The sequence below is a fragment of the Dipodomys spectabilis genome, unplaced genomic scaffold (assembly GCF_019054845.1).
Source record: "Dipodomys spectabilis isolate Male_0828 unplaced genomic scaffold, ASM1905484v1 ptg000071l, whole genome shotgun sequence".
Taxonomy (NCBI): domain Eukaryota; kingdom Metazoa; phylum Chordata; class Mammalia; order Rodentia; family Heteromyidae; genus Dipodomys; species Dipodomys spectabilis.
Window position 1 is genome coordinate 1,870,271 of NW_024870748.1, and position 21,993 is coordinate 1,892,263.

The 21,993-nt window shown below is 36.0% G+C and overlaps 1 protein-coding gene across 4 annotated transcripts in view; it reads right to left on the bottom strand.

The window, feature by feature from the left end:
* The window catches only part of Thoc2 (THO complex 2), a 120,905-nt gene that overhangs the window by 34,671 nt on the left and 64,241 nt on the right, over positions 1-21,993 (bottom strand). For all 4 annotated transcript variants that reach the window (XM_042682466.1, XM_042682469.1, XM_042682467.1 and 1 more), the window contains exons 13-23: positions 20,737-20,778; positions 20,238-20,368; positions 20,038-20,139; positions 17,005-17,089; positions 15,700-15,793; positions 15,010-15,090; positions 12,662-12,758; positions 9,277-9,394; positions 7,500-7,679; positions 3,316-3,480; positions 780-851 (exon numbers count right to left, since the gene is read on the bottom strand). In XM_042682466.1, coding sequence (XP_042538400.1) covers positions 780-851; positions 3,316-3,480; positions 7,500-7,679; positions 9,277-9,394; positions 12,662-12,758; positions 15,010-15,090; positions 15,700-15,793; positions 17,005-17,089; positions 20,038-20,139; positions 20,238-20,368; positions 20,737-20,778 — 1,167 coding nt within the window. The remainder of the gene's footprint in view (positions 1-779; positions 852-3,315; positions 3,481-7,499; positions 7,680-9,276; positions 9,395-12,661; positions 12,759-15,009; positions 15,091-15,699; positions 15,794-17,004; positions 17,090-20,037; positions 20,140-20,237; positions 20,369-20,736; positions 20,779-21,993) is intronic.

A 21,993-nucleotide genomic window follows, 5' to 3' on the forward strand; every position in this document is an offset into this window, starting at 1 on the left:
CTATTCCCTCTTACTGATCTAACAAGAATTGAACATGTCGTACCTCTAGTCCTGCTTTTGAAATATTCAAAAGAACCTAGTAGAAGGTTTTAACATTATTAAGATGTACACAATGTAAATAGCAAACACTAACAAGACCCTACAAGCAGCTATAATTTGTCAATTAAGAAGCTGGCTCAACACTTAAGGGATACAAGAAAGTCACCATAAAACTAATTTATCAGTGACCAAATGTCCAGATCTGCCAGGGCTTTCCTTAGAAGCAAGACTTCAGAGCTAAAACTAGAAAACTCCCAGGCAAAGTAGGATCAGCGGATTACTGTTAAACCGAATAAAATTTTCTTTAAGTATCTATTGTATATTGAAATTTATATGTATGAGAACTGACTGTATAGCTTCTTTGGTATGGCTGGTTTATCTTATTTTGGGACACAATTAGAGGAAAGCCATAGTGTAAATTATTTTTATAAAAAAAAACTGTTAGTACATTGAGATTGACTATATATTAGTTCATAGAGCTTATGTCAAGTTGTATAAAATAAATACATTGTACAATTGTTGCTATTTTCTCATGTTCTTTAGTCTCTTTAAGATAAAGTAGCTCTCACAGAGAAGATTTTACTTGAGTTAGGCATTATCGTTAAGGTAAATCTAAGACAAATTCTAAAACTAGCTGATACTTTATGTTAGAAAATCACTTAAATATTCCATTTATGTTAAACATATCACCCAAAACTGATGGTCAGAGGTCAAAGGTTCTGCTCCAGTTCTGCACTCACATAAGAATCTCTGCTCCTTACAGTCCAGCTGCCTTCCTTTCTGAGTGCCGCATTTCTCCCCGGCTCACTGGACTGAAAGCATAATAAGTCCTCTTTATTACAGAGGGTATCTCAAGCAGGACCTGAGAGAGTCTTAAAATTGTTATAGGACGGGAAGAATTTATTTCCAGTTATCCCCATGTTAGAGAGCATGCTGATAACTACTGAAATTACCCAGGTGACAATTCAACAAAAAACATTAGTTATGAGAAAGTGAGTTCATTACATCCAAGACCTGAGAGAATAGCAACTGAATAATAACACTATTTTGACTTTAGAAAGATCTTACCAAAGGTAATTATTATGAACGAAAGCAGAATTACATCTGCTAAGCTAACAAAATAACTATGAAACTACCGATCTGCATATAACAGTTTAGTTACCTAATTTTGGAAAAAATCTAGACTATCAACTGGAAGATAGAAAGCTTATTTTTCAAGCCCATTTCTTAGGGTAAGTATCAATGATTAAAAGTGAAAATTAAGTTATAAATATGAAAGGATTCTACGATAGCTCCATTCTCCCAACTTCCGTGGTTCTGAATCAGTGCCTTCTGCTAGGCCCACTCTGAGCGCCAATCTAGTTAGAGAATCAGGCTTAATCAGACGTGACAGTTAGATTTCTTATACTATTACTCTAATGCTGATTTACCTAGTTCTTCAAGTTCATACATTAACTCAAAGGGAGACTCACAAACAGCTACCTGGGTGAACAAGACATTACTGAACAGAGCTGATATTAACTTTGTGCTGTATCTCTGATTGCTGTTCAAAAAGGTTTTGCTGGCTCCAAAGTCTGAGAAGTGCTTGGTTGAATCAGTCCCAAAGTGGCTTGTTATTGAAGGAACCTAGTCCTCCTCTAGTACTCATACACTTTACTTTCTCATCAAAGGCTCTTCAAGAGAAGATTTTACCTAAGAAGCAAAATCAGCTCAGGTTGAATGCTCATCCAGTGCATGTTTGCTGGGGAATTCCCTTTCCAGAAGAGCCTTTGCATAAACACTTAACCCTACCTAGGCTATATAACTACCTCTATATTACTTGTGTTTCCTTCTTCAACTTTTAAGAATGAAATGTCACTTCTTTCATTAGATTTGTATCTCTTAAAAAAGAAATACTATTTTACAAAGACTAGAAATAAAGGTGGTTATTGATACAAATGACCTTCTCTATTTTATTTGCTAGAGTTCACTACTGTTGATTTCTATGTACACTTTCCAGCATAGTACAGGGCAAGGGGGAATCCTGAGATGAAGCAATTAGGTCTTCCTTCTTTCTATAAACTGAGACTCATCTACCTTGGAGTATGTCAGCAATCCATGACATAAATACACAAAGATAGCATATAGTCTCTACACTGACATTCTAGAGGCAAACACAAGGCTTATTCTTTTATCACATTCATTTCCCCTCAGAGTATATAGCATAAGTAATTAAATCAATTAACATTAGTTAATTGTAGAAGGAAATGGAAACTGTAGTTGTTGGTATGTAAATACCAACTGTTGATGATTGATAATATGTTCAACTGAACCTCAAACTTCTCAGTACCTTTTTTGCAAATCTCTCTATATAATCCATGTCCTTACTGGGAACAAAGAAAGGAAAGGATCAAAACTTTCTCCAAAATCTGAAGTGAAAGCCCTGTATAGTTATAGACTTTAAAACAATTTTTTAAAAAAAATTAATCAAAGGGGCAGAATCCAAAACAAAAGAAAAATGAAAAACATGCTGGGCCTCAATGAACTGACCATTGCCTCAAGAGGAGAGGCAAAGTATGTTTCATGAATAGTCACTGTTTATCTCCTCTCCTTCTATATGGTTACCTGAGTTTCAATAGGCACTACTGAAAAGTTCATTTTGGAGCAGACTTTTTTAATGGTTTTATTTAGGTGGATAGAAGCAACAAATACAAACATTCTCTTACTAGAAGATAAAACAACAGAGAAAGCAAGACTTTTTAGGGGGAGGAGGAGTTGCTAAAACATTCTTTCTAGGCATTACGAATAACAGCAGTCAACCACCTGAGAGGAATATTCTTAAGACAAAGAGGACACTCATCAAGAAAGCTTTCCTGAGTGACATACCCTTAATCACAGGCATCAAAATCATCTAGTGTTTGTTAACAAACAAAACCAAAACCAAAACCAAAATGCCCAGAAGTCCCAAGGTACTCTTCTTAAGCTACTGAAGTAGAATTTTGAACAGGAGGATAATACTGAATTTTTAAGATGCTTCTTAGGTGATTCTCATCCATACCAACATTTAAGAACTACATTTTGATAAAATATTAATTGATAGGACAATAAGAATAAAGTTACAGAACTGGTAAGATCTATTTTTAAAAGGAAAATCTTCATTATATATTGCTCAGAGTGAATATAGACAAAATAATAACTCTCCAAAAGACAATCTATATCTTTACCAAAGGAAAATGTATTAACAAATGAGACATTTTTGAAAGCATTCTTGAATTGTAACAAAGATATTGTACTTACCGAAATATGGTGTGCATACATTGGCCTAGACAGAAAAAATGCTGCATCATGGGGTGTATGAAATTCATTACAGAGCACATCAATTGAAGGCACTCGCTTTATATAATCTTCTGTGCTTAGATTTGATGCTAAAAACCCACCAAACTGTACCAGGGTATCATGACACTATATTTTAAAAATAAGAGAAAAATACATATAAGTTACTATTGTACAACTCTAACAAACATACTGCAAAAATGATTAAGATGTTATTCAGTAACATTTTAAATAATAATCCAAATTGCATTTTTGCAACAAGCACAAAACTGGAGAACATTGTGATAATTAAAATAAGCAAGGCATAAAAGACATTCACCACATCTTCCCACTCATATGGAAGCTAAAATATTTGACTTTGCAGAAATAGAAAGTAGAATAGTAAATAGTTACTAGAAGGGGGACAGATGATGGATCATGAGTAACAAAATACAGTTAAATAGGAGGGATAAGCTCTAGTTTTGCATAGCATACAATGGTTAACTACTATAGTAACAATGTTCTATGTATTTTTTACAAAAACTAGAAAAACTCAGTTCCTCAAGACAAATGACAAATGATTGAGATGGAAATGCTTTTTGCAAATTTGATTGTTACACATTATATGCACACTATGCTGAATTATCACAATATATCTCATAATATGTACATATATTAGATAGGAAATTAACAGTTTTAAAAATGTAAAACAAGATCTGGGAAGGTGGCTCAGTGGTAGAGCGCTTGCCTTGCATGCCTGAGGCCCTGTGTTCGATTCCTCAGCACCACATAAGCAGAAAAAAAAAAGCTGGAAGTGGCGCTGTGGCTCAAGTGTTGAGCTGAAGAGTTGAGGGACAGCGCCCAGGCCCAGAGTTCAGGCCCCACGACCGGACCCCCAAAAAAAATGCAAAACAAGTCTAATGTTGTACACTAAACAGGAAAACGAGGAGGGGGAACATGAACAAAAGCTATACATGGTAACGAATACCGGCACTAGGAAGCCAGAGGCAAAAGAATCATAAATTCAGATTCAGCATGTGTTACATAGGCTTTCTTGAGACCCTGTCTCAAAAATGAAGAGGAAAAAAGGAATCCAAAGTTTGCATCTAGAAGGATAAACCACAAATACAATTACATAATCATAAAAAAGGGGCTCATGTCTGTAATCCTAGCTACTCAGGAGGCTGAGATCTGAGGAACAAGACAAAGCCAGCTGAGGCAGAAAAGTCTGTGAGATTCTTATCTCCAATTAACTGCCACAAAAAAAAAGCTAGAAGTAGAGCTGTGGATCCAGTGGTGGAGCACTAGCCTTGAGCAAAAAAAAAAAAAAAAGCAAAAGAGCTCAGAGAAGCATCCAGGAACTGAATTCAAGCACCAGGAGAGACAGAGACAGGGACAGGAACAACGACAAGGACACCACACAGACAGACACACAGACAGACACACAGACCCTGATAGGTTGAGTAATACAATGCTTTAATAGCCAATTCATTCTCTTAGGTTCCAAGATATTGTTCAACACTTTTAGAACAAATTTACCTAAAATCACATATAAAAATATGCATAAATAAGAATTCAAGCCGGGCACGTGTGGCTCATGCCTGTAATCCTAGTAACCAGGAGGCTGAGATCTGAGGATTGTGGTTCAAAGACAGCCCAGGCAGAATGTCCCTGAGACTCTTATCTCTAATAACCTCCAAAAAGCTAGGGGTATAGTATGGTTCAAAGTAGTAGAGCTTATAAATGTGTTAGAAACACATGCATGAAAGAAAATGCTTTCACTATATTTGATGTCAGTATAACTTGTGGAGGAGATGGGGAAAAACCAGTTGTTTAAGGATACAGGTGGACCTGTTGCAACAATGAGAAGTACAAGTTGTCATGTCCAAAACGAGCTTTACAACGTTGGTGCGGGGGGGGGGGGGGGGGGGGGGGGGAGAAGGATTGGGATTAGGGGGGGAGGGGGGAGGCTGGGAAGGGATGTGAAGGGTAAACAAAGGAGGAGGCTGCAATGCTTGGTAAGAAATGTACGCATTATCCTGCCCATGTAATTGTAACTCCTCTGTACAGTATGTTCACAAATAAAAATAAATTAAATTAAAAAAAAAGTAGTAGAGCTTGCCCACTGAGGAGTTTTTAAAGGCTCAAAATATGCTAAACCCATTGGTAGCTATGTATTTGGTTTCTCTGTATGTAATAACACATAACTTCTGTTTTGCTTTTTTTTTCTTTCATTCACAGTGTTATCCACAACGAAATTTTGTCTAGGAAATCTGAAATAAAACTTGGCAGCCTTTTTAATAACTCCAAATAAAGTGATAACAGCACAAAAAAAAAAGTAGTAAAGCTCTGCCTTAAGCAAAAGATCTCTGGTACAATGCCCAGGCCCTGAGTTCAAGCATCATGGTAGAAAGAAAAAAATAAAAAGAAATCAAGTCATTTATGATTTGAAAATTAAAATTTAAAATACATTCACAAATACATTATATTTTGGGGGGGCCGGGTGTGGGGCTTGAACTCTGGGCCTGGATGTTGGCCTTCAGCTCAAGGCTAACGTTCTACCACTTGGGCCACAGCATCACTTTCCATTTCTTGGTGTTTTTTTGGACTTTCCTGCCTGGGCTGGCTTTGAATCCCCATCTCAGATCTCAGCCTCCTGAGTTGCTAAGGTTACAGTATGAACCACCAGTGCCTGGCTATATTCATAAATATTAAGAGGGCTGAGAATGTGGCTTAGTGGTAGAGTGCTTGCCTGGCATGCATGAAGCCCTGGCTTCAATTCCTCAATACCACATAAACAGAAAAGGCCAGAAATGGTGCTGTGGCTCAAGCTGTAGAGTGCTAAGCTTGAGCAAAAGAAGCTCAGGGACAGTGTCCAAACCCTGAGTTCAAGCCCCAGGACAGGCTAAATAAATATATACATACAAACACATACACACACACACACATATATATATATGTAGAGAGAGAGAGAGAGAGCGTGTGTGAGTGTGTATGTGTGTGTACACAGAGAGGGAGACAGAGAGAGAGAGAAAGACAGAGAACTGAAATCTGTGATGTTGCCACATATTATAAAGAAAAAAATAGCCGCTACTCTATTGTGATTGAAATTACAGATTTCTTCAACTGCACTGCACATTGACCAAAATGAACTAAGCAACTCAATGGCAGCAATGGGAAGGAACAAATGGGAAAGAGGGAACAGCTGACGCTATGTAAAACAAAAGAAATGTACATATCACCCAATGTGGAAGAAATAACTGTATTGCAAAGCTCATAGAACTTATAAATGTTATAGACCATGATAGATAATTTGTCCTAAGAAAGTTAGAATGTGTTTGTGACTTTAAGCTTCACTATCCCACAATACTGTGAAATTTGGGACATTATGTAACCACTTAATCACAATAAAAAATCTGAAAAAAAAAGCTATGTACATATGACCATATAAGATGATGTTAAGAGAAATGAACCCCAAGATAGGGACACAAGTGTTTTTTTCTTTCTTGCTATTGTTTTTAATGTATTTAAAATTTACTGTGATTTTTTTGTTTCTCTTTTATGTTCTTCCCCCATGGTATAACCCGTTTTCATTGTATTTGACATCGGTGCCCTGCATCTTGTATATACATTTTTCTAATTTGGGGAGGGAAAGGGAAATAACAAAATGCTGAACTAAGGATACAGGTTGACCCATTGTAACAGTAAGATGTACAGGACATTATGTTAAAAACGAACTTTACAACTTGGGGTGGGAAAGGGAGGATTTGGGGAGCTGGGGAGGGAAGGGATCGTAGGGGAAAAACAAAGGAGGGGATAATGATGCTCGATAGAAAATGTACTCATTATCTTACTCATGTAACTGTAATCTCTCTGTACAGTATTTTTACAATAAAAACATATTAAAAAAAGAAATTACAGATATCTGGAGATCAGGAACAAAAGAAAATAAACAAGCTGAATTTGAAGGAATTTGATTATGTACAAAAACACTCCAACAATTTTTAAATACTGTAATTTATGCAGAAAAAGGTGGCAGTCTTTGATATTAGAGCTGTTCCATGCTCATATAGTATGCAAAAGTGGTATTTCTTCAAATTATATCACATTTTCCATTTCCTTTTATCAGGATTAAAAACTACATCAATAGAAAGTCTACTTTAACTTACCTGGTCATATAGTTTTCCAACAAGTTTCAAATGTTTCTCTCCACCCTCTTGAAAGATTACCCCATTCCTTTGCTGAGCCATAAGCAAACAAAGAGGAAGAGCAAGATCATGATCTAATAGGGCATCTTTTAATCTCTGAGAAGATTTTTTAGTGTTTCTGATCTGGCCAAAATAACCACCCTGCATAAGAGAAGACAAAATTTTACTGGTTTATAGTATGCAGCCCATGTTATCTGACTTAAAGAGGACATTGCAAAAAAAAAAAAAAAGCTGAGTTGTGATCTTAAAAATTGCTCTATTCTACATTTCTTCTCCTTCAATTACTTATTTTAATAACAATATTATTGAGTATACTCTGCCCTAAATGTTTATAAGTTTCTGGATAATTTCCATCTGCTAACTTATAGTCTCTTAAAAGGATTGTTTTCAATGTAGATGAGCTTTAATAAAGTATATTAAAATTTATATCACTAAGAATAGCAAATACCAAGCTGAGAGCCAGTGGCTCACACCTGTAATTCTAGCTACTCAGGAGGCTGAGATCTGAGGATGGGGATTCAAAGCTAGCCCCGGCAGGAACGTCCATGAGACTCTTATTTCCAATTAACAACAAAAAAACCAGAAGTGGCACTATGGCTCAGTGGTAGAGCTCTCGCCTTGAGCTAAAGAGCTGAAGGACGGCACCCAAGCCCAAAGTTCAAGACCCATGAACAACAAAAAAAAAAGAAACAACATAGGATACTAAATACCACAGAAGATCTACCATTAATTTTTAGCACAACTATGTAACTTCTTGGCCTATACTTTTAGATTACTAAAAGGGTTTATTAACTAGTATATCTCAATTTTTAAATGGATGGTTTGTGTGGTTTTTACATGTAGCATCAAGTACTTATTTATATACTGTTTAGACTCTTATGACCATGCATTATATAACCCCATTTATTATATGTGACTTGCAGAAGTTATTTGAAACAACAAACAATAACAAATCTATATATTTTATTTTTTCTTAGACATACATATTATGATAGGTAATTTACAAATGAGGCACATTAATAACAATTATAATAGTATATTGTATTTAAAAAATTATGTGAGAGCTAGGAATGTGGTTCGGGGTAGAGTGCTTGCCTAGCATGCATGAAGCACTGGGTTTCATTCCTCAGTACCACATACACAGAAAAAGCCAGAAGGGGCGATATGGCTCAAGTGGTAGAGTGCTAGCCTTTAGCAAAAAGAAGCTCAGGGACAGTGCCTAGACCCTGAGTTCAAGCCCCAGGACTTGCAAAAAAAAAGTTATGTGCATGTGGTCATATTCTCTCTCAAAATACCTTATTGTCCTGTCCTCACTTTTCCTAGGATGATTTCAGATAACACACCATGAAGGACATAGGCACTGTGATGCACCATCATAAGGCTACTGACTTACTGTACAAGTTATTTGAATACAAGTATACCAAAATAGTTTGTTAACCAAATACATCAATCTGATGACCAAAATAGCAGATATCATATAGGATAGATATGTTGGTCAAAATAATGACTCATATTCTAAGCAAGAGTCAGTAGGAAGGCCTAAGATCTCATCATGCTATACAGAATGGATCTCAAATAAAAGTTATGGTCTACTTCTGTATTTTCTCATTTAAGATTTTGGAAACTTGGTTGATCATGAGTAACTGGAATTTCTGAAAAGTAAAGCCATGGAAAATGAGGAACCAGTGTACATCTTAAACCTAAAAACTCAAGAAACAACAAAAAAAAGCAATCTGACCTCAGCTTTGAGCTGCTCCCCACCAGTCATGGCCTCTAGTTGCTCCATTGTCATTTCTTCTGTAATTTCAATTCCTGCCATTTTCTGTACCACTTCTTTCAGTATAAGCAGATCAAAACTATTAGAAAAAATAATTAGAAATAATCTGTAGTTAAAGCTTAAAATAGAAAAGTAACCATACATTATAATATATTGAAACACCTTCATTCTTTAAATATAATTATAGGGGGGGAGGGCTAATGTGATTTTTAAGAAAAAATTGCATTCCCAGGACTACCTTAAGAGTATCCTAAAAAGCACTCATGCTTATTATTTACTTTCATTTACTACTATTCCCTGCTTGTACTTACATTCATTTACTACTTACTAGCTTACAAACACAAAAATACAGTATATATGCTAAACCTCAACTTTACCTATTTTAACATTTTTATTACTTGTTTTAATTTGCTTACTTTGTAATTTTGCCCCTCTCATTCCATATTCCTCCCTTCAACACACATAGACACAGAGTTATAGTTTGAATATGAAATGTCTCCAACAAGATCATATGTTGAAGGTTTGGTGGTACCACAAAGTTCTAGAAACTTTCAGTAATGAGTTCTAGCTACAGGAAGTGAGTGAAAGGCTTCATGGCCCTGGAATCTGTATCTTGCCACTGGTCCCTTCCTTGATCACTCCTTGCTTCCTTCCACCATGTTCTACTTTACTATGAGCTCTGAAACAATGCAGCTAGCCAACTATGAACTGAAACCTCTGAAACCCTAAATCACAATATTCTTTTCTTCTTTTTAAGTTTTTTTCCTAAGAAATTTATCACACAGTAAGAAACTAACATGCATACAAACAACCTTTTTAAGTATCTGGGGGTAAATTATTTAAATCATGGCCTCTACTTTCTGGAATTCTTAAAAATGAATCCCAAAGCAGGGCACTGGTGATACAGGCCTATAATCCTAGCTGCTCAGGAGGCTGAGATCTGAGGATCATAGTTCAAAGCCAGCTTATTCAAGAGACTCTTTTTTTTTTGGGGGGGGGGGGGTCCAGTTGTGGGGCCTGAACTCTGGGCCTGGGCGCTGTCCCTCAGCTCTTCAGCTCAAGGCTAGCACTCTACCACTTGAGCCACAGCGCCACTTCCGGCTTTTTTCTTATGTGGTGTTGAGGAATGGAACCTAGGGCCTCAGGCATGCAAGGTAAGCGCTCTACCACTGAACCAACTTCCCAGCCCTCAAGAGACTCTTATCCCCAATAAATCACCCCAAAGCCAGAAGGGGTGCTGTGGCTCAAGTGGTTCAGTGATAGCCTTAAGTGAAAAAGCTCAAGGACCGTACATACCACCTTAGGCCAGAGTGCAAGCCCCAGGACCAGCAAAAAAAAAAAAAAAAAATCCTAAGAATAGAGCTATTATGTCATACAAGCACAGCACCATTATCAATTTTAGTAATTAAGGTTTAATCTATAATTTATACTGCATTTTTATAAAACTATAATGTTCTTCACATTGTCATTTTCCTCATATTTTTAATAGCAAAGAGCCATCTCTGTAAACAATCCTATTACTAAAATTAAAGCTGTAGAATAGTCACAACCACATAGATAAGAGGAAAGGAAAATGCAAGGGAAAGGGAAGCTCCAAATTTTGACATCTAAACCCAAGATAGTACTTATTTAGCCAACCCTAAGCACATTAGAAATGTGTCAACATGTTTCAATAACAGTCTTGCTACATAGCTAACCTCAAACTTGTGATATTCCTATGGTAGCCTCCTAAATCCTGAGATTATGGTTATGCAGAGCAATACCTGGCTTAGCAAGTAAAAAAAGCTCAAGGAAAATACCCAGGTTTCAAGCCCCAAGACTGGTACCAAAAAAAGGTTTAAAACGTTTTCTAATATCCTTATCACAATTGTTTTCAACTGGCTTTACCTTTATAGTTTTTCAAACCAAGATGGCCCTTGTGCAAATTAGAATATAAGTACCAATGAAATACTTTTTACTGGGGCTGGGAAGGTGGCTCAGTGGTAGAGCGCTTGCCTTGCAAGCCTGAGGCCCTGGGTTGGATTCCTCAGCACCACATAAGCAAAAAGAAAAAAGCCGGAAGTGGTTCTGTGGCTCAAGTGGTAGAGCGCTAGCCTTGAGCTGAAGAGCTGAGGGGCAGTGCTCAGGCCCAGAGTTCAGGCCCCACGACCAGACCAAAAAAAAAAAAAAAAGAAATACTTTTTACTTAAACTATGCTTCAATTAGATCAATACAGAAAATTGAGTTACAGATTAAAACATGTGCCCTCATACTTGTACAGAGAAAAGAGTAAAATGTACATGAGTATATCTGAGAAGTAAGCATATCAAGAATGATATACAAACACAATTCTGAGTCTGTATATTTTTTCCAAGAACCCCAAAGAAGAATCTGTCAACAATTGCTTTAATACTTGTTTAGAATATCAGATTGCTTTTAATCTTCCTTTGCATTGTCAGAAAGTTTCAGAAAACTGTTTCCAATTCTCTGATTTTCCCAATCTAGAAGTGATTAGGATTATTATACATACTAATTCAAACACTAGGCCCATTGGGCTGGGAAGGTGGCTCAGTGGTAGAGCTCTTGCCTTGCATGCATGAGGCCCTGGGTTCGATTCCTCAGCACCACATAAACAAAAAGAAAAAAGCCGGAAGTGGCGCTGTGGCTCAAGTGGTAGAGCGCTAGCCTTGAGCTGAAGAGCTGAGGGACAGCGCCCAGGCCCAGAGTTCAAGCCCCACGACCGGACCCAAAAAACAACAACAACATCAAACACTAGGCCCAAAATAAAATAAAGTAGTCATACAAAAAACATCCAAAAAGCATATGCTTTACATCTCTCTCAATTTCACATTCAAAAATTAAATGTTTACAAATACTATAAACTCCCTTAAAAAACATGTTCCCAATCATAAGCTCAATATGGCCTAAAGATCAATTACTATTCAATAATAAGCAAAAGTACAGTATATTTTGTTATAACTGGATTTAAAATATACCATACATTAACCATTTATTCAAAAGCCTAACAGGTGAAAGTGTCTTTTTAATGAGTTACAGACAAAACCAAATATCACATTTATGAAAACGGTATCTTTTATGTATTATGTTCTAACTGCTCTTAATTAAATAATTCTATACCTGTAATCCCGCCCTCAAGAGGCTGAGGAAAGAGGATACTCAGTTGAAAATTAACTTGGGTTATGCAGTGAGACCCTGTCTTCAAAACAGTCCAACGGAATACTAAACAAATACGTAGGCAACAATTCTACTTGAGCCTCCAAATCTTTGAAGATAATAGTAATTTCAATATTCCCAAACTACCAGAAGTGCTTTATTAAATTTCATTTATATATAATTTATTGATTACCTTTTGCCTGCTTTTAGTTGATTGGCCACATATTGAAGAAGACCAGCAAGATCAATTGGATATTTACGAAAAACTGCACCACAGAAACTAGCCAGACCTATATGAAGTAAAAAGAGGTAATCATAAGAAGAATAAAAAATACTTCAAAAAACAAAAAGGATGCGTCATTTCTTCAACACTTACATTCTAAGATAAAATTAAGGCAGGAATATTGTTGCTGATGCTCTGGAATTTTATAATAATGGCTAGTATTATCAGTATATACATGCCAGACACTATATCAAGAACTTTATATTGATTCACCCTCTGGTTAGGTCATTTTAAGTTGCTAATCTCTCAAAGAGACAAATAATGAACAGTTCCATCATGTAACTTCCTTGTGGCAGTGGCTCAAACCTATATAGCCTATTAGAACACTACAAAATGCTGCATAACACTGAGAAAACAAATATTTAACAGCAAAATGTCCAAACCTCAAAGTTTAAGTCAAACTGGGGTGATGGTACATGCCTATAAAGACAGCACTCAGAAGGGTGATATATAGGGACAGTGAGTTTGGGGTCCACATAGAAGAGTAAGATCCTATCTTTAAAAGAGTTTTGAAAAAAGAATAGGAGTTTGAGTCAAATGCCTACTACTTATAGGGTTTAAGGAAAAAGGTAAATTATTGTTAGAAAACAAATTTTAAAAAACTAACTGTAGCAAACAGTTCTTATCTTGAGTAGAAAGCAAACTCCAATCAAGATAACAGATTCAAGTAGTCTGTAGATAATTCAACAATTTGCTAAGTAACTATACGTTATTTACCAAAACATAGGTCAAGGTCCTATACTATAGTCCAGTAAGGGAAAAAATATAAACTGAAATGATTGCCATGAATACAAAGTTCCATGGCAATGCAAAAGAGCAGCACCTACCAATGCTCTGTAAATTAGTGCAACAGCAGGGAAAACTTTCCAAAGAAAATTACCCCTTAAGTTAAAATCTAATGAATAAGCAAAATACAAAATGAAGAAATCAAGTTGGCATGAGAATATATAAGGGGCCAGGTCATTGTGCTGCCATTGTAATCCTAGCTCCTCAGGAGTCTGACACCTGAGGACTGCAATCTGAAGGCAGCCTGGGCAGGAAAGCTTATGAAATTCTTATTTCCATTACTAGCAAAAAGCCAAAAGTGGAGCTGTGACTCAAGAGCTATAGTACCACCCTTGAGCAAAAACACCTAAAAGAGATAGTACACAGGACCTGAGATCGAACAACACACACACACACACACACACACACACACACACACACACACACACACACACACAGAGTAAATCAAGAAAAGAACAATTGCAAAGGTCCATAGAAAGTACAAAAAGTCCAATATTAACAAAATTAACAGAAAGAAGGTTAAAAATAAGATTAGAATAATAGGTACTTGATTGTAAAATAACTTCTGTCATTAAGTATTTTCAGGTTTACAGGACAATGGGGACCCACTGTACATTGCAGATATGGAAAAGTTGCTAGTAATCAAAGTTACAAAAAACAAGAAGATATGACTATATCTCATTAAATCTTTGTGCTTTTGCAATGTTAAGAACCTCAGGAAAGGGCTGGGAAGGTGGCTCAGTGGTAGAGCGCTTGCCTTGCATGCCTGAGGCCCTGGGTTCGATTCCTCAGCACCACATAAGCAAAAAGAAAAAAGCCGGAAGTGGCGCTGTGGCTCAAGTGGTAGAGTGCTAGCCTTGAGCTGAAGAGCTGAGGGCCAGCGCCCAGGCCCAGAGTTCAGGCCCCATGACCAGGCCCAAAAAAAATAAATAAATAAATAAAATAAAAAAGAACCTCAGGAAAGAAAGGGAAAGATTAGTTTCCTTAATATTAAAAGGACTTTGGAGGTGAAGACAGGAAGATTATGAATCTGAGACCAACCTGGGCTATGAAAAACAACAAAAAGGAACTGGTTATTGAGTCCAGCAGCTCATTCCCCTTAGTGGATTTTCCTTTCACTTCATTAATAAACTCTTTGTTCCCTACTTTTAAAAAAGAATAAGGAAGAGAAGGAGAAAATAAAGAAGAGAAGGGGGAGGAAAGAGAAGGGTATTTTTCCAACACCCCAATAAAAGTTGCTTCCCCAAGTTTTATCAAGAGGTAATAATACTCTCTTGAATAAGGAAAATTAATATAATTTAACTATATAAAATTAATATGAATTTACTATTAAATCTTACTTAACTAGGACTTGGTCCCTTCACAGAACAAACTGAATGGTTAGATATTCTACTTTAACTAAGCTTAGGTAACAGAATTCAAAGCATGCAGTTAACAACAGTAAAAAGTCCACCCTTTGTAAAATAACTTACTCTGAAGCCAGCTTGAGATGGTTGTGTCATCATGCTTCATTCTCTCCTTTTCTGGATTAGCTAAAGCTTCTATGATACAATCTTTCATAAGTTAAGAAAAAAATTATAACTACATCTCCGAGAACCATAAATATAGAAAAATTGCTGTATCTTGGGAAAATAATTGTTTACAATAAATTATTGCAAAGTATTGACACATACATTACATTGTAGCATCAACTCTTCACCTTTAAATTCATTTACATCTTTTAGCAAGGATACCTCTTTGTGCTCAAGGCTAGTGCTCTACCACTTGAGCACAGTGCCGCCTCTGGCTTTTTTAGGTAGTTAAATGGAGATGAGTTGCATGGGCTTTTTCTGCCCATGTTGGCTTCAAACCACAATCCTCAGATCTCAGGCTCCTAAGTAGTTAAACTCTTATCCACAATTAACCTCCAAAGAACTGGAAATAGAACTATGGGCACAATGGTAAAGCACCAACCTTGAGAGTAAAATGTTAAAGAGACAATGCCCAGGCCCCTTGAGTCAAGCTGTAATGCTGGTACTGAAAATAAAAAATCTGGTCTCTCGAGAGCATGTTTCAAGTGGTAGAGTGCCTGCTGATCAAACCCAAGACCCTTAATTCAAACCCTAGAACCCCTCAAGAAAAAAATCTATGAAATTAATGTATTTCTTCACATGAAAGGATACAGGCCAAGACATCATAATTCAATGAAGTAAGATATTTTAATGAATCAACCACAGGTGTTATTAAGTTATCATACTTCTGTATTTGTGACAAGATCTGAAAGAAATCAACAAAGAACAGATGGTATTAACTAAACAAAACAGGATTTATGTCATCTAAATTTTGGCTACAATTTTTCAAAAGTAAAATGCAATAGTGTTTATAATAAAAGTGGCTACCTATCATTTCATATGTATATAAAATTACTATTCAATCATTTCCTTAGAGAATACTTTAGACTGCATTTTCCAATTAAAAAATGGTTTTGGGGCTGGGAAGGCGGCTCAGTGGAAAGCGCTTGCCTTGCATGCAGGAGGCCCTAGGTTTGATTCCTCAGCACCACATAAGCAGAAAAAAAAAAAAGCTGGAAGTGGCGCTGTGGCTCAAGTGGTAGAGTGCTGAAGAGCTGAGGGACAGCGCCCAGGCCCAGAGTTCAGGCCCCACGAACAGACCCCAAAAAGAAATGATTTTAGAGGAAACTAAACTTAGATTTGGAGGAGATAGAAGTTAATCTTATGTTAAATGTATTTCAGAATTACAAAACACCAGTGTTAAACTGAATCCACACAATAAAATGCTATTCAAATGTTTCTAAAAATACAATAATACTCCCTTCCATTTGCTCACCCTTCCTCCTTCCCTTTCTGCACACCACCTCTTTTCTCCCCTCCAAAAAAAGACAAAGATATGCTCCCAGAAATCAAATCATGTTCAACAAAGTAACATTAGACTGACTATAACAGTAGCACTGCTAATGAGTTACTAGTAAGGAGCCAATGTTAATATATTATGAACTGTTTTATTTTTAGCATAACCTGACATTTGCTCATTTTTCCTTAAAACAATTTTACTATAGAATTCACAAACTTTATAAAACATGATAATGACAATTTGCCTTGTGAAGGTTAAAACGTGTATGTGACTTTAAGTAACACTATCCATAATATTGTGAAATCTGTGTAATCAATCTCAATAAAAAATATTATTAAGGGGCCGGGAAGGTGGCTCAGCACCACATATGCAAAAAGAAAAAAGCCGGAAGTGGTGCTGTAGCTCAAGTGGTACAGCGCTAGCCTTGAGCTGAAGAGCTGAAGGACAGCGCCCAGGCCCAGAGTTCAGGCCCCACGACTGGACCCAAAAAAAAAAAATTATTAAAACATTTTTCAAGTACATCATTCCATTTTAAAACTATATTATTTTATTTCCATATATTCTGATGTTTTTTAAAAAGGAAAATCCCATAAAATAATATTCATTTCAAAACATACATAATCAAACAAAATGGTTGGATTGCTGTGGCTTAACTTCCCAATTTGCCTTCCTGAAGGTTTCACGTTTTCCTTGGTCAGACGCCTACAAGGGAAGACAAAAGTGGCAGAATTATCTTTAAAAATATTGCTCATTATGCATAAAAGTTTAATCACACCATGGGATAATTCCTTCCCAACTACACAAAGTGGATCCAACTAAATAACTACACTACTGCTAGGCTGGCTAGGTTTACCCAGAGTTTATATTACATGCTTAATATTTATAACATATGATTTCACCTTTATTTTTGACTAGGGCTTGAACTCTGGGCTTGGGCACTGTCCCTGAGCTTTTGCACTCAAGGCTAGTGCTCTACCACTTGAGCTACAGCTCCACTTCCAGCTTTTTGTGGTTAACTGAAGATAAAAGTCTCAAGAACTTTCCTGCCACAGTTGGCTTCAAACCACATCCTCAGATCACAGCTTCCTATGTAGAAAGGATTACCAGCATGAGGCACTGATGCCTGGTTATAATTCCACTTTATAGTAATAGTATATAAAGCAGTAAAAATCGGGGCTGGGAAGGTGGCTCAGTGGTAGAGCTCCTGCCTTGCATGCCTGAGGCCCTGGGTTCGATTCCCCAGCACCACATAAGCAAAAAGAAAAAAAAGCCAGAAGTGGCGCTGTGGCTCAAGTGGTAGACTGCTAGCCTTGAGCTGAAGAGCTGAGAGACAGAACCCAGGCCCAGAGATCAGGCCCCATGACCCCCCCCCCAAAAAAAAGTTCTCTGCTTTCCATATTAAAGGTTAACAATTTTTTACTAATTTTCTTCCTGTTTATTTGTTCCTCTGTTCATTGTTTTGTTGGTTTTTTTTTTTTTTTTACAAAAACTTAAAATTTAAAATCAAAGAAATTCTTACAGTTCAAAGTAGGGTACCAGTACTCACATCTACAATTCTAGCTATTCAGGAAGCTGAGAACTGAGGATTACAGTTCAAAGCAAGCCCAAGCAGAAAAGTCCCCAGAGGTGTTACTCAAGTGGTACAGCACCAGCCTTGACCAAAGAAACTAGGTACAAAGTGCAAGGCCCTGAGTTCAAGCCCAAGTACTGGCACAAAAAAAAAAAATAAAGAAAGAAATTCTTAGAGCTCAAACCAATCATTACACAGAAACAACATTTTTGAGATTATTACAAAATGAATCCAGAAACTTGAACCATGAAAAGGCTACAAATATACAAGTGAAAAGTGGCTCTGTGGCTCAAAGTGGTAGAGCACTAGCCTTGAGTAGAAAGAGCTCAAGGACAGTACCCAGGCCGCAAGGTCAAGCCCTCCCCACACAAAAAAGATCAAATATACAAGTGAAACAAATTATTTTTTCTAAAATGAAAATACAATGAAATAAATTATGAATTCAAATTATAATTTTTGTTTATTTATTTACTTGTCAGTCATGGGGATTGAACTCAGGGCCTGGACACTGTTCAGGAGCTTCTTTAGCTCACAAAGATAGCACTTTACCACTTGAGCCACAGTACCATTTCTGCCTTTTTCTGTTTATGTGGTATTGAAGAATTGAACCCAGCACTTCATGCACTCTAGGCAAGCACTCTACCACTAAGCCACGTTCCCAGCACATGAGTTCAAATTCTAATTTAAAGAATGGAATGATTTTCAAAATAATGAACTTGATAAAATTGTTCTAAGAAGGTTCTCGTAGCCAGGTACTAGTGGCTCATGCCTGTAATCTTAGGTTCTCAGGAGACTGCCTAGGCTAGCTTTAAAGTAGGATCATTAGATCTTAGCCTGTTGAGGTGCTAAGGTGGTCAGCATGAGCTACCTTGTTTTGTTATGTTTCATGTTGAAACAGGGTCTTACTGTGTAACCCAGGCTGGCCTTGACCTCTCTATCCTCCTGTCTCAGACTCTAGAGTGCTGGGAGTATAGGCATGTACCAAACCCCTAGAACATGTCCAGCAATGGTCAAGTCATCAAAGGTCTTTGAAACAAAGGGATAATACAAAGCACTATATATAATACGCCAGATAAAAGAAATACGGTTGTAGAGAAAACAGATGAGAAGGATTTCATTAATTTAATAATACTTAATATTAAATTCTCTAGTAAATTACTTTAGTACCTAGCATACGTAGTACTGGCTCCATGGATGATGCCTGTTGTTAAGCTAGAAGCTACATCAGAGAATTCCAATAACTCATTCTGGCAAACCAGAACTGATATTTTCTCCTGCAATAATACTTTATAATAACTTTTTCCTGTAATAACTAGATTAGATAATTCTCTTATCTTTCTATAGTATTTTATACCTCATTATAACAGCAACTATTAAACAAAATTGTGATAATACACATGTCTACTTTCCCAAAGACTGTAACCAGAGACAATATCACCAGGCAAAGACGATATCATTGCATACTATTAAATCTAGCAACACTAGAGATTGCATGACTTATAAGAATATAAATGAATTTTATCAAAGAAACGACAATTGATGATAGTCTCATTAAAATTGTGAAATATAACAAGTATCTTTAGTCTCTAAAATGATACTAAACTGGATACACAATTTTTACATTTCAACTTCAAATAGTTCACCAGGAAGTAGAACCAATATCATTTTTATATTGCAATGTTACAAATGTTAAAGCAAACCAATAAAACGTAGAGATTTCTCAAAATCTGGTTCCCAGTAGAAGTTCTTCATAATTCTATTATGGTAACTTTCTGGGAAGGAAATGCCTAAAACTTTGACTGCATTATGCAAAGTAACTGTATTATGCAAGTTAAAGAATAGCAACAGGATATAGTATCCTGCAGTATCCTATAATGTGATGCATTTAACAGGATGTTTATTAGCTTTTATACACTATCTTACAAGTTAAAATGTGTTAGAACAAAAATTGACAGCCATTTTATATGCAGCATAGAATCAGCTTTACCTTCAGCAAATAATTATGCACTTCCTTAAAACTGTAAAATAAATTAGAGCCAGATGTAACTTAGAATATGAAGAAAAATTAATTTAAACTTACTTCATGATATATTTAGCTCTGTCTATTGTTTGAGCTTTAACTTTTACTAAAAGTGGATGACCATTATAGGTTTCATTCTTCCACTGGCCATACAGACGGTATCTTTAAAAAGATGATGAAACGAAGAATTAGGAAAAGTCAAATACTAAAGTCTAATACACTAGAATTCTTGTTGTTAAAAATATGAAACAATTATTTACCTATGTTGATAGGGAAATGTTTTAAACATTCCCCACAGTTCCTCAGACATACAAGCATTGCAGTCCATCAAAGAAAGAGATGGAAGTAGTACCTGATCAGTAATACTAAGCAAACAGCTAAGGATAACTTCCTGAGAAAGAGAAAAAAATTATTTCAATAAGAGATCCACATTACCTTCAAAATTATGATAATCTTAAGAGAAATGACCATTTCTAGATCTCATAACAGTTTCCTACACTTTTCTCCACCCAAGATAGCATGGCATGAGGAAAGGAAGGGTATTGTTGATACTTTCTCAGCATGTTAATCTTCAACATACAATATTAATCTTAAAAAACAACAGTGTGAGTTACTAAAAGCTATAAAAGCTATATTTAGCATTTAAAATATAAATTCATTATTTAAACAAATGATTAAGTCTTCCTCATACTAAAATTTGGAGTATGCTGCACTTCCAGACAAATATTTGACACATTAGATTTTTTACCAGTCTCTTACCGTTTTGTCTTTATCTTCTTGTTTGGTTCCTTCAGACTGAAACTGAAATTTCAAAAATTAATTGAATGCACAAAGTTTGAAATTATGCTATCAATTTAGTGTCTTGATTAGAAAAAATTAACTTTTATATTTAATTATTTAACTTTTATTGTTTTTTACATGAAACACACATGCAGATTTTAAATATAACCTAATAGCAATCAACATTTTAAAATTTAACAATTCTAAACTCTAAACCATTCTTCACATCCATGAACATTAAGTACTACTTTTACAATCCAATTCATTTCTCATTTTCAAGATCATTTAAATCAAAGCATCCTAAATATGATCTACGTTTTTATTATTAAATATTATAAAACCACGACCAAGGCTGGGAATGTGGCTTAGTGGTAGAGTGCTTGCCTAGCATTCATGAAGCCCTGAGTTTGATTCCTCAGTACCACATAAACAGAAAAGGCCGGAAGTGGCACTGTGGCTCAAGTGGTAGAGTGCTAGCCTTGAGCAAAAGGAAGCTCAGGGATAGTGCCCAAGCCCTGAGTTCAATCCTCAGGACTGGCAAAAAAAAAAAAAACCTGCATCTAGCACAATCATTTAGTTATAAGGCATTTGCATTTTTTCAGCCAGATTTCCTCTACAGAATAAGTAAAATTAAACATTAATACAACAAAAATATTGAACAATGTTTAAATGTTTTAATTCACTACCAAAATAATTCCTAAAAAATTAAACCCAAAATATTAACAGCATTTCTGACAAAGACAAAACAATTGTTAAATGGGACTGGAAAAAATGGGTTTATATTATACCAGCGATTTGCAGATGGGCCCTTAAAGTGATGTGCTTGGCAATGTCTAGTCATTTAAAATAAAATAGAGTGATAATAAATTGTTACATATATAAAGTTTTATGCAAACACAAACACACACGTGCATACACCCCCACACACATACACATGGGTTGAGTGTTAGAATAATGTGGACAAGCCAAAGCATTGGCACCTAAAAACAAGACTTATGGAAGGGATATATTTCAATATCAAGTTGAAGAAGGGCAAAAGTTAATATGAAGCTAATAAGTATCTTACTTTCTTGATAGATAATCGTATAGGGTATTTTCAGTACGTATGTACTTTCAGGCTTCAGTATTGTAATGCATGGTATCATAACAGGGAAGGCTAACTCCCTTGCTACATTTTCACCTAACACTAATTTAGGAAACATCTTATTAACTCTATGAAAAAATGCATATAAAAAG